We start from the raw sequence: 13,097 nt of genomic DNA, 5'->3' as shown, positions 1-13,097 counted from the left end.
AATCAGCTGAACCTGCAGACGCGGCAGGTAAACAAACCGTCCCGGCCTGGCCAGGCCCGCCAGGGGCTTTCCCTGCACAAGCGGCGGAACAAGTTTGGGAACCACTGCCCTAATATCAGCTAAAATGAGAAGAGAAACTATTGCTTCAGGATCCCAGCTGTGATACAGATGTTTGTGCCTTGGCTAACATGGACCTTGTAGAACATTTACTTTAAGCCTTTCCCAGGATGCTGTCATCCTGCTGGGGCTGGCTAGCAGGTTCTCAAACTTTTTCGTAGCATACTGTAGACCATTTCTGAACAGGACGACTGTCTCGTGCACAACTCCCCTCCCATCCACAATTGTGCCGCAGCCCCGTGGCAATTACAATAATTGCTTACACTGAAAACTAACGTGGGGGAAAGCACTTAAAGTATCCTACGCTCTCTTTTTAACGTGATTGAGTGGGGGAAACAGAGAGGGTTAGCTTTGTGGGAACAGCCAGCTCTTTGCAGACCACCAAAAATTGGTCCTTAGAGCAATTTGGAAGCCACTGCTCTGTAGGAACTATAGGGGTTTGTGAATCCCATTCCTTGCTTAGAAGTCTTCCTTCAAACTAAATGCAAAGCTGAGCCCAGCCTCTAGGAGGTGGTCCTCCCCAAAGGATGCTGAATGATTTGGCCCATTTCTCACTCGAGTACATAGGAAGTTACTGCCACCACTCCTGAATGGGGCTTGTAGAGACTAGTTTAGTCAGAACGATAATGTGGATCTCTGCCTGTCCTGCAAAATTTGTGTCAGAGTTACAGGTCTGCTGCTCCCCTTGCTGGGCTCCCTGAGTGTACCCCGGTGTTTGGCCTCATGCACTATCTGTCTCGGGGAGGAGAATTTCCTACTGTTAGACTGGGATCCGGGTACAACACCCTGCTGGTGCCACCCACTTATTACCATGCAGCCTGACTAGGCACCTGCATTTCTTCCCTTGGGAAACATGTGATCGACAGCCTTCATAAAACAAGCAGCTTTGTTAGAGAATGGAACAAAGCATTAGAGAAAAGGATTTCAAAGCAGCAAACAGCTGCATGCAGGTTTACTCACCCAGTCTTACACTTCACTACTAGCTACGTGAGATGGTTCCTTCTTAAATTGGGCTTGCTCTGGTCCTGTAACTCTCATTATTTTAGGAAGCCCAGGAGCTGTGGGCCCCAGCCAGGTCACTGGTTTGATTCCAGAGTGTCAGTGTGTTCCACTGTCTCCTTGACTACGGTTTCCCCCTCAAGGAACACCCTTTTCTCAAAGCCCCACCTGCCCTGGCTGTGGGTGAATCCAATTATTATATTGCTCAATGGCTTTTGTTACAGGGCCCAGATGTGAAGACTTCCCTTAGCCTCAGACTGGTTTTCCCAGTGGCCCAGCCAGAGCGTCTAAGGCCATGTCTACACAACAAAATTATGTCAATCTAACTTACACCGGCATACAACCACCGCAGTTATTATATCACTTGCGTGTGCGCACACTGGGCTCCTGGTGTCGACAGTGCGTGTCCTAACCACAAGGGCTTGTATCGATTGTGTTGTCATCATGGGGCATAGTGAAGTGGCTCCTGAAAGCCAGTAACAGTCGATGTAAGCAACGCAGTGTCTAAACTGACACCACATTGACCAAATTACATCAACTGTGACTCTACGCTACATGAGGAGGTGGTGTTACTATATTGGCAGAGGGAGGCAGTTACGTCGACGGGAGCCAAATTTAAGTGAAGACACTTCCACAGCAAGGCCAATGCCAGGCAGCTAACGTCAGCCTAACCCTGCAGTGTAGACCAGGCCTAAGATACTGCTCCAGTGATGGTTGCTCCATTGTTTGGCAGCTAGACGCCTTCAGCCGTAATGGCTTGCAATTACAGGTCTTACGTCTGTGCGATGAAACTGTCTGCTCTCTCTGACATTCCAACAAACCGGAGGCCACTCATCCAGTTTTAAACCAGACAGCCCTCTCTTTGGATGATTTGTCCCCCGTCCAGTACTGAGACAAAACCAAACATGGTTTTGTCCAGGATCGGATACCATTTTGAAGAGCGCGCCGCTCCATCCCTGTTGGCGTGATCTTGCACGCACTATGTGAGGTCACACCGGCGGGGTGGGGTTCACACCATTCCTGGAAGTACTGGAATGTCTCATATTCCAGGAATGCGTGAGTGGCCATCCTACACTCAGAAATCCTGCACATTTTGGGGGTACAGATGAATGTTCATTGTCGAGCGCCTCCACATTCATCACCACCAGTAATACAGTTTGGCACGGTTGGCCGCCCCTGCAGGAGAAGTCCAGGAATAGGGGTTGCTGCTGGCCAGGGCCAAAGTGAGTTGGCAAAACTGGAGAAGCACCTGCCCTTGCTGATCCTAGTGCTAGCCAGTGCTGTCCAGCTCTCCATTTCATGAGTGCTCTGTTCACTGTGGAGTACATGTATAGTTCCATACATTAAAGTGGCTCTCGCACCTTAACAAGATGTCTTGCTGCAGGAGGTGCATGACAAATGTTGCAGAGCTAGCTTATAGCAGAGAATCCGACCCCATGTGTCTGATGTGGTATGAAGGTGTTTGTTTCACTTAACCCCACCCATGTTTGTTGCAACCCACATTTGTTGCAACAGCAACACGTTCCCTTGTGATGTGGTCATTCCCCCAGCAGGGTTTCCAGCAGGGTTGTCTGCTGCTTGCAGCAGGCTCACGGTGCTGCAGCACCAGCATAGTCAGGCGCTGGCTGAGTAACCACAATCATATTACTCCTGCCCTCTGCCCTGCATTCTCTATGGGGCTGCCTATAAAATAACAGAGTGACTTGAAGTTGGCTCTGTGGCCTTTTTTCAAAGCCCTGAGCAACCTCGTCTCAGGGCACGTCTATCTACAGCAGCAGCCTCGACGCTTCCTACATCGATGGAAGGGCCTTTTCCTGTCGATGTAGTTAATCCATCTCTCCGAGTGGCGGTAGCTATGTTGACGGAAGAAAAGAATCCTTCCATCGACCTGGTCACATCTACGCTGGGGGTTAGTTTGGCCTAACTAGGGCAATATAGGTGCAACATTTTTCACAACCCTTAGCAATGTAGCGAGGTCAATCTCATGTTCACCTCTAGACCAGGCCTGGTTTGTTACCTGATCAGGACATCACCCTTGGGCCCTGTCCAAAAAGGTATCTGTGACCCCAGCAAGGACCACACCATGACCTTACGTTGGCTGATGATTGCACCTTTGCTGTGACAGGAGCTAGCGCTTGGAACACTGTTCCTGTCTGTGTTTTGAGTGTGTCCGCTGTTGGCCCTTTATTCCTGTCAGACGCTCCTGGCATGTTTACATAATATTCCCTGAATTGTTTAGGGCCTGGGTGAAGCTTTCAAAATACTGTTTTCTCCATGAACTGCTTCGGTGCATTAGCTTGGTAAAAGCCTCCAGCAGAATTAATCAGCACCGAGGAAAAGCATTTGACCCATTGCCTCTCTTACCCTTGGTTCCACATATTACAGTGTAGAGTACATATTTGTCACAGCAAACAGAAGGGCTTTCTTCCCTGCATAAACTAGAACTCAGCACACCCTTCATTGTAGAGCTGCTAACGATGCTTCCATAATCATGTCCTGGGTAGCCTCTCCAGTAGCAGAATAGAAATTAAATTGCCATGAAGATACAGAGGAACTATAGTCAGTTATGCTTGCCAAATAAAAAATGATATTTGGATCCGGGTACCTATTTTAACTGTGATTGTGCAGTGGACGTGGAACTCCTACCAGAAGAGATGAAACTCTGTAATGTTTACACGAGAGGCTAATAAAATACAATGGTTTACTAATTTAGGACCTGATCCTGCAAACATCTATTACACAGGAAGTCACAGAGACACTCAGTACATGTTTGCAGAAGGAACCCTTCAGTAATCACAGTGGTTTATTCAGAGTAACACCACAGTATGCTGCTAGCACGCTGCCAACAGAAATGTTTATTAGCTGTGGGACAAGAGAAAGTCTCAGGCATTATCCTCCATTTAGAAAGTTCTTTTAAAGAAGGGAGAAAATAAACAATTGACTGACCTAATTGTGCAGGTGCCATCTTCCCTCTCTCCCTTCCACTGCCCTAAATCTGCTGAGAGGCTCTGCAGTATCTCTACTGTTCTGGATAATTGCTAACGTCAACCTGCAGCTACACATGGCTTTGTGTAGGCCAACAGCTACATCTTAGGCTCCAACTGGGCCACCAGTGCAGAGTGCAGCACACCAGTGTAGTGTTTGCACAGAGATGTCTTGCTTGGCACTTCGGGGCCTGTCACTGAGGACCTGGCCATGATTCATCCCGAGAGCCACTGTGAGAGAATTCACCTTCTGGCTTTCACTGGGAAAGTGTGGAGAGCATTTCCTGGGGAGAGCGTCTCTCTGACACGCTCCCTGTAGAAGAAACTTAAGTGTATGCTGTCTCAATGTCATTCCCTCTTACAGCCCCAGCCTCTCTTCTCCTCTCCCTCCACTTCTTCCCCTCATTCCCTTTCTATTCTCTCATTCTCCTCTTCCTTTTTTCCTCTCCTTCCTGTCTTTTCCATCCCACGCTGCCTCTACTCCCCATTACGCTCCTCATCTCCTGCCTTCTCTTACCACTTTCCTTTCAGATCTGCTTGTGTCATTTCAAGGTGAGTTAATAGCCTGAGCCAGTAGCTGCTCCACGCCCGGCTAACGTTCCTCTAATGGAGATTTCAGGCTTGCATTAAGCTGCCTCAATTGCATACTTGGCCAACCTGCATGGTTTTTCTAAGGGTTTGTCTACACTGCGAGATTGACCAACATAGCGATGGCGAAATAATTATTCTGCTATAGCTATGCTGGTACAACTCCCCTGTGTAGACAATCTATTCTGGAATAAAAGTGACTTTCTTCTGTAGTAATTACTCCACTATAGCTATCCCAGTCAATTTCCCCTTAGTCTGGAGAACTTGTGTCCCTGCAAGCAGATGGGCTATGTGCCACTCCTTGCTTGTGAACATCCTCCATGTGAATGTGTATATTTATTTGTCCAACCTCCCATCATCACTTTGATAATGCAGCCTGCTTAGCAGAACGTTTGTGTACTTGCATCACCAGCCTGGCAGTAGAGGTGATTGTTTTGCTTGCTTCCAGGAGCCAGTTGCATTTGCTCTCTTCTTTTTAAGTCATTTAAAGTAACTGGATCCCAGTGAATACCTTCACTGACAAGTGCTATTCTGTGGCTTGATCAAGACAGGGCAAATTTTAGGTTCTTTGTCCTCATTCACTCTGACAGGCTCAAACACATCCAGTCCCCAACCTGGATTTTCCTGCTCTCTGTGCTGATCCCTGCCTCACGTGGGAAGGAGACCTCAGGGGCTGATGCTGATTTGTCTCTTGATCACAGAAGGCTAAAAAACACCCCCTCCGGTGATGTGTCTCTTCTGTCGGGGCCTTAGCATTTTTCTGCTCTCCCTGAGAGGCACCTCAGTGGCTAAGGTGGTTTTGTGGAGTTGTGACAGACACAGCAGAAAGTGTTTCAAATAAAGAAATAAGCCAGCCCTTTCCAGGTAACTTTGGCAGGCAGTAACCTGAGCTCAGGACTTCCTTAAGCTTCCTGCTAAGCCCCTCAGTTCCTCCCTAGCAGCAAACTGAATATTATAGTCAGTAATGAGGTGGATACATGATCCCAGCTCTGTAAAACGACTTTTTCTCTGGCTGAAAATAGTGAGGCTGGCTTAAAAATCATGAGATTTTAAAGATGATAATTTGGGATTGTGTTTGGCTTCTGGTTTTTGAGGACCGGGGTTCACATTTTTAAACTTCCCTCCATAACGAGGCAGGTTAGAAACTTGCATTTTGAGAGTCTTAAGTAGTCACATGACTCCAGGAGCTGGGACATCAAGACAAACACCCAATACCAAAAGACTTGCAGTAAATTTGCAAGTGTTGGCAATGCCATGCTACCCCTATACTACCTTCTACCAAAGCAGCCCATTCATACAGGCAACAGCAACTTTCCATTTCTGCCAGTAAACGAATGACCAATTTCCTCAACATCAGAGAGTGGAAAAAGCATAGGAAACAACCGTTAGAGCATTTCTCTGTTCTGCAGGGGAAATATGCCAATTCCCTCCAAGCGGTGTCTTGTGAAGTAGCCCATCAATCCGGCTATAGGGCTGCCTTTTCTTAAGGGTGAAAACAAAACCTTGACAAAATGAACAACTTTTAGTCCTTCACATATATACATGCCTCCTCTCCCTATCCCTCAGCACACACTGAACTGGCTTCTGAAGAGACAAGGATAATTTAGAGAGAGAGAAAATCACAGTATTTCAAGCCTGTGGCAGATATGTGCGTGGAATACAACAGCAACCTTTCCAAAGGGACGTCTCATTCTCCTGGAATGCAGGAAAGTGAAACCAAGTGGAAACGAGGTCAGAGAAGGCTTGGAGAGATTCATAGTGTATAGCAAGGAGCTCTCTCCCCTCCCCATGCTTATTTACCAAGTCAAGTGGATTTTGGCAAGGGGATGATCAAACGGTTGTTTTCTATAGGCACTTTGGCAGGCAGGTTCGGGCCGCAATATCCAACCAAGACAGTTCATTAGGAAGGGCAGGCTCGGCATTTGTTCTTAGCCCGTTCAACAGAAGGCCAAGCCTTCCTTAGGGCATGTCTTCACTGGGGGGGAGGAGTGTTCTTAATTCAGGTTAGCTAACCTGGTTAAAATAGCAGTAAGTAAGACACAGCACCTTGGCTTTTAACTTGGGCGAGCAGCACTGGTTGAAGCCTGTAGGAGAGCGTGGGGTTGAACTTGAGCTGATCATGGCTGAGTAGCAGTGTCTTTGCTGCTCTTTTAACCTGAGTTTGCTAATGTGAGTTAACCTTGCTTTTTTCCCCAGAGAAGACATACCCTTAAAGATGATCTTTAAAGCAGGGTAGATTGGGGGTCTGCTCTGCCTCTCCCCATTCCTTTGTTATATTTTTAACATTTTAAATTTGGCTATTTAATAAATAAACCCTTCGCACTATGCAGATTAGCCAGTCTTGACCGCCCTCTTTAGGGCTGCAGGTTTCCATGGAGGTCCAGAGAGCTGGAATGTGCTCCTCAGTCCCTCATTGAAAGTGTGGAGGGGGGATGACTCGTTAGCCAGGAGAGCTTTTCTTCTAAAAGTTTGTCAGGTGTTTGAGTAAAATGGGTGGTAGCAAATAGCTCAGTGAGCATTGGCCTGCTAAACCCAGCGTTGTGAGTTCAATCCTTGAGGGGGCCACTTAGGGATCTGGGGTAAAATCAGTACTTGGTCCTGCTAGTGAAAGCAGGGGGCTGGACTCGATGACCTTTCAAGGTCCCTTCCAGCTCTAGGAGATAGGATAGGAAAAAAGGAAAAAAACACAGCCTGACTGAATATCCTTTCTGCTTCGCTCCGCTTTCACTGTCACTAGTGGTGTCCTAATTCCACCCATTCTCCAGTTGTCCGTGGAGTCTTCCAGGAGAAACATGGTAGAGGAGCCCTGAGTTTCTCATGGAGAAGACAGGCAGAACAAGGTCTTTTATTTAGACATTGGGAAGAAGTGCAAAAAAGGACACAAACCCATTATTTTTTTCCCTGGCAGATCACTTTCGACAGCGAATTTCCCGGAATTTTTGTGTTTGTCGTCGTTACATAATATAATTTAGAAGTCTCATGCTGAGCTGCTGCAACCGAGTCACTGCTTTCAAGGGGCCAGGGGACCAACCTTGAGGCACCACAGCTCTTGCTGTGACTGGGATGGTAGCCAGCCAGTTCTCCCACTTTGTGTCTCTGGACAGCTGCATCTGCCACTGTGCAGTTCTTCTCCACACCGGAGATGGGATTATTTGCCTGATGTTGAAATCAATTGGAATGTGGGGAAGAAAAGCCGCAAGTGAGATTAGCTCCCTCACCCCCCAATAGAGGAAGAAAGAGAGTGGGTGAAAGAACAGCTGCCAGAAGAGGGAGGCAAGAAACTCCTCCGCACAGCAAGTTGGACAGGAGGGCTAGGTAACCTGAGCCCTTCTCTCTCAAGCGCAGGGAGACGTTCAGTCCTAAAGTGCATCAGTATTTGATCATTCAGCTCAGTGAATCAATCTCCTGATACATAGACAGGTTGTAGTGGTGACACCCAGTGCTACGGTTCTGCCATCCAACTTGGATGGCCACCGGGATGAAGTATCAACCCTGTGGCCTCAGGGCTTCGTCCCCATGTGGGCAGGGTGCAATACACAGTTGGCCAGATCCTGTCTAGAGAGGGACTCGCATTAACTGCACATCTCCCTGTTTTCTTGTTCCTGAAAGTTGGAGCCTTGCAAAACACCGTGGTCTGGCTTCATGGAGATCCAGCTCTGTGGATCCAGACCTCCTGAGTTTAACTGTGATATTTGGGCTCCAAATGCAACCAGAAAATCAAAGCGAAATTCAGAGTTTCGACTCAAAATCAAGGGAAACCAAGAATTTGGTCTGGGATTCAGCACTTGCCCAGAAATCAGCTCTGAGCTTGCTCAAAAGGTTGGCGACTCTCAATGAATCTTTCACTGAGTCTGGCTTGTGGTGTAGCAAAGTCTAAAGTTGGGTGGCCTGGAGTCCTGTCGTTAGTCCTTCACTCAGCTCTACTGAATACCAGGCAGTAAAACAATTAGTTGTTTCTCAACGTGCCTCGTTCTTGTCTTATACTCGCAGTCAGGAGCAAGGCACTGATCTTGCAATTGGATCTTTGCAGGCAGACTTGTGCCTGCGTAGAGCTCTGCTGACTTCAGAGGGACTCGCCATGGTTGTAAGGATCTTTATGTGGAATTGGTGGCAGGATCGGACCTAAGTGAGACCTCTACTGAAGGCAATGGAGTCACATGGGTGTAGAGCAGGTTTGCGAGGAGAATCAGGCACATGGTCCCTTCCCTGATGACTTTACAGCATAAAGGTCCATTCCTGCAAATCCTCCATACCCGGAACTGCCACTGGAGACAAATGGAACCCTGCATGCAGAGAACTTCCAGGGTCAGGCTCTGTTAGACCATATACAGATGGGTCAAAGAGAGACGTGACATGGTCTTGTAATACAGACGGCCTAGGCTAGGCATGTGTCTTCTGGTTTCAGGGTTTTATATATGAAGCATCCTTTCTTGAATATCTAGCCCATTGTAGGGATTCCCATAAAAATTATATAATCTCAGCACATGATGACCTTGATCTAGAAATCAAGAAGAGTGATAAATCTGTCATTTGCTGCCAAGCATGTTCAGTCAATAACAAACTCTTTGGAAACAGCCCAAGTATTTTTGTTCATTTAACAACTGGAATACGTGTTACTGTGTGACAGCAAATTTAAAAATAGCAACACATCTGACTAGTTCAGCAAATCAATTGCTACAACACTTAGCGTAGCACTTGTAAGTCTTGATTACCCTTACGTTACAACAGAAAATCCCCAATACGCTTCTCCAGCAGAGAATCATGTGCTGTTTTGCTGTATAGTTGTCACATGGGTTGTGATGCATTCACAAACACTGTCTTTGGTGACAAACTCTTGCCTTTGATGTGCATCCGATTGATTGATTTCAGTGAGAACTGCGTGTGTGCAGCCTAGGGCAGTGTTTGGACCATTCTGGCCGTTTATTGATTGGGACAGATAGGTTTTATAAATCTCCTTATGTAAGTGTGAAGTAGTAAACATTTTGTAGACGCAGATGATACTTTGCTTTGTTTTCCTTCCACAGCTAGTTGCCTCCATTGTCTTCATCAGTTTTGGAGTCATTGCTGCGTTCTGCTGTGCCATAGTTGATGGTGTCTTTGCTGCCAGACACATAGTAAGTATTTCCAAAGGAATGTGCATGCTGCTATACCTACACTCTCTGCATTCCACACCGTAGTGGATCAATCCCATGTCTGAACTGAAGGGAAAATACCTTCTAAAAGACAACTCAGCAAAGCTTTTCTGCCTTCTCTGTACTGTGTTTCTCTGGCCAGCGTTTCAGATACAATATTCCTCTTCAGTTACCATCCAATGTGTGATCTTCATTTTCTCTGCAGAGTTCCACAGCCACCTAACTTGAGCAGTAGTTGATTTCAGTGGTGGATGAAGTGATAGGTTTCACTGGTAAAGCACATCAGAGTGAAAGGCTCTGTATACATGTTACTGTTCTGGTGTTGCAGCTGGATGGGCAGCAGTGAGATATAGTGGGAAGAGTTTAGTGACCTGGAAATTTGTGTAAGGAGACATACCATCGAATAGATGCTGGTGATTTCCCTGTTCCTGCCCCCAAGGAGCTTACAATCTGAGTATAAGACAAGAGACAACAAATGGATACAGACAGACAGATGGGGGAGCATCAGGAAACAGTGTGACAATATTGGTCTGTACGGTAGGCAGTGGGGTCAAAGCACCAGCTGAGATCTTAGATTTATTAGCTATATTGGCATATATTAGGTTAAGGCCCTACACCCTTAGTTGCTCCTGGGCCATATTTTAGAGAGTGAACCCCTAGAATGCCTCAAACCACACAAAGCAGTCCAATCCTCAACAATATAAATGTCGCCTGGCATTTCTCTGCTTGTCTGCCTGGCTCTGATGAGTAGGTTTCTTTTCCATCTCTGACGTGCATGTTTCCGTGCAACATAAAAATATCAAGCGGTTTTTAATTCCTGGCTGATCCTGGCCATGTGGGGTGCTCTGTACCTGATCTCAGCACTGCTGTTTAGGGATCTGCTGGTTTTACCTGCTGCACAATGATGTGAGTCAGTGCAGTGGTGCTTTTAGCCCAGACAAGATGGGTCATCTGGGGTGCACAGTCGTTGGAAAGTTTTTCCCCTAGCAGCACCCATTGGGTCGGCTGTGGAGTCCCCGGGAGTGGTGCCTGCCAACCCGGTGCCTCCACGGTTCCTCCTTGCTGGTTACGCTGACAGAGGGGAAGGAGGGTGGGTATTGGAATGGACATGAGCAGCACATCTCGAAGAACAACACTTACAAGAAGGTGAGTAACTGTTCTTTCTTCTTCGAGTGACTGCTCATATCGATTCCAATTAGGTGACTCCCAAGCCTTACCTAGGCAGTGGGATTGGAGTTATGGAATTGCTGATTGGAGCACCACTCTTTCGAAAGCTGCATCATCTCTGGCATGCCGGGTGATGGTGTAATGAGAGGTGAATGTATGCACCGAGGACCAAGTTGCTGCCCTGCAGATTTCTTGTATCGGGACCTGGGCCAGGAATGCTGATGATGAGGCCTGAGCCCTCGTGGAGTGCTGTAAGAGCCGGGGCTGGGTCCTTGACCAGTTCATAGCATGTGCGGATGCAGGACGTGATCCAGGAGAATATTCTTTGAGATGAGACCAGGAGTCCTTTCATCTGGTCTGCCACCGCTATGAACAACTGGTTCGACTTCCTGAACGGCTTAGTGCGCTCGATGTAGAAGGCTAGCGCCCGCCAAACATCCAGGGAGTGCAGGCTCTTCTCACGGCTACTGGCATGAGGCTTAGGATAAAAAACAGTGTGTGGAAGTGTGACACAACCTTGGGAAGAAAGGCCAGGTGAGGTCTGAGTTGCACCTTATCCCTGTGGAAAACCGTATAAGGTGGGTCTGAGATAAGGGTCTTTAGCTCAGACACCCTCCTTGCTGATGTATTGGTGACCAGAAAGGCTATCTTCCATGACAGGTAGAGAAGGGAGCAAGTTGCCAGTGGTTCGAATGGGCGCCCCATTAGCCTGGAAAGGACCAGGTTAAGGTCCCACGTGGGGACAGGCTGTCTGATCTGGGGATGTAGCCATTCCAGACCCTTGAGGAACCAACCAACCATAGAGTTGGCGAAGACGGAGTGTCCAGACGCTCCCGGGTGGAAAGCCGATATAGCAGCAAGGTGTACCCTTATGGAGGATGCTGCCAGTCCTTGCTGTTTCAGGTGCAGAAGGTACTCTAGGATGAGAGGTACAGGTGCCTGGAGAGGAGGTGTATGATGCTGATCGCAACAACAAGTACATCTTTTCCACTTTGCCAGGTACATGGCTCTAGTGGAGGGCTTCCTGCTGCTGAAGAGGACCTCCCTTACCTGTTCTGAGCATAGACGCTCCATGGGGTTCAGCCAGGAAGCTTCCAAGCCGTGAGGTGGAGGGACCGCAGGTCCTGAGTGATCAGGTCGGTGAGGAGAGGCAACGTGACCGGGGTGTCCACTGACAGTTTCAGGAGTGTGGTGTACCAGTGTTGTCGAGGCCACGCTGGAGCTATCAGAATTATCTCTGCCCCATCCCTGCAGACCGTGAGTAGGACCTTGTGCATGAGAGGGGAGAGGGGAAAGGCGTAGAGCAGGTGGCCTCCCCAAGGTAATAGGAATGTGTCCATGATTGAGCCTGGGCTGTGTCTCTGGAAGAAGCAGAATATTGGGCACTTTCTGTTGCTCTGGGTGGTGAACAGAACGACCTGGCGAAACCCCCACCTTTGGAAGATGAGGTGTATGACATCCGGCCGGATGGACCACTTGTGATTGCGGAAGGACCTGCTGAGGTGGTCCGCCAGTGCACCCTGAACTCCTGGTAAATAGGATGCTTCCAGGTGAATGGAGTGGGACATGCAGCCAGAGGCTTCCCAACACAGGGGAGAGGACCCAGCTCCACTCTGCTTGTTGATGTAAAACATGGCAGTGGTGTTGTCCATCAGAACCGCTACGCACTGACCTCGTAGTCAGGCCTGAAAGGTCTGGCATGCTAGTCGCAGTCCCCTCAGCTCCTTGATATTGATGTGGAGGGCCAGCTCGTCCTCCGACCACAGGCCCTGCGTTTGGAGGTCTCCGAGATGCGCACTCCATCCCAGAGCTGACGCGTCGGTTACTAGGGACAAGGAGGGCTGAGGGCTGTTGAAGGGGACTCCTTTGTATACTGACCGAGGGTCGAGCCACCAATGAAAGGACTCGAGCACCTGACCCGGCACCCTGACCACTGAATTCAAGCTGGTGCGTCCCGGGAGACAGGCTGAAGCAAGCCACGCCTGTAGAGGCCGGAGCCTCAGTCTGGCATGCCAGGTCACATAAGTGCAGGCTGCCATGTGACCAAGAAGACTCAGGCACCCCCTTGCTGTAGTGGTTGGGAATTGCCAGAGGCCTTGAATGACGTCCG

The 13,097-nt window shown here is 48.3% G+C and overlaps 1 protein-coding gene across 4 annotated transcripts in view; it reads left to right on the top strand.

Moving 5' to 3' along the window:
- The window catches only part of LOC101942751 (transmembrane protein 255A), a 54,105-nt gene that overhangs the window by 23,264 nt on the left and 17,744 nt on the right, over window positions 1-13,097 (top strand). For all 4 annotated transcript variants that reach the window (XM_042851087.2, XM_008169029.4, XM_065579170.1 and 1 more), the window contains exon 4: window positions 9,713-9,802. In XM_042851087.2, coding sequence (XP_042707021.1) covers window positions 9,713-9,802 — 90 coding nt within the window. The remainder of the gene's footprint in view (window positions 1-9,712; window positions 9,803-13,097) is intronic.

This window comes from Chrysemys picta, unplaced genomic scaffold (assembly GCF_011386835.1).
Source record: "Chrysemys picta bellii isolate R12L10 unplaced genomic scaffold, ASM1138683v2 scaf133, whole genome shotgun sequence".
NCBI lineage: Eukaryota > Metazoa > Chordata > Testudines > Emydidae > Chrysemys > Chrysemys picta.
This window is presented reverse-complemented; position numbering and strand designations above follow the sequence as displayed.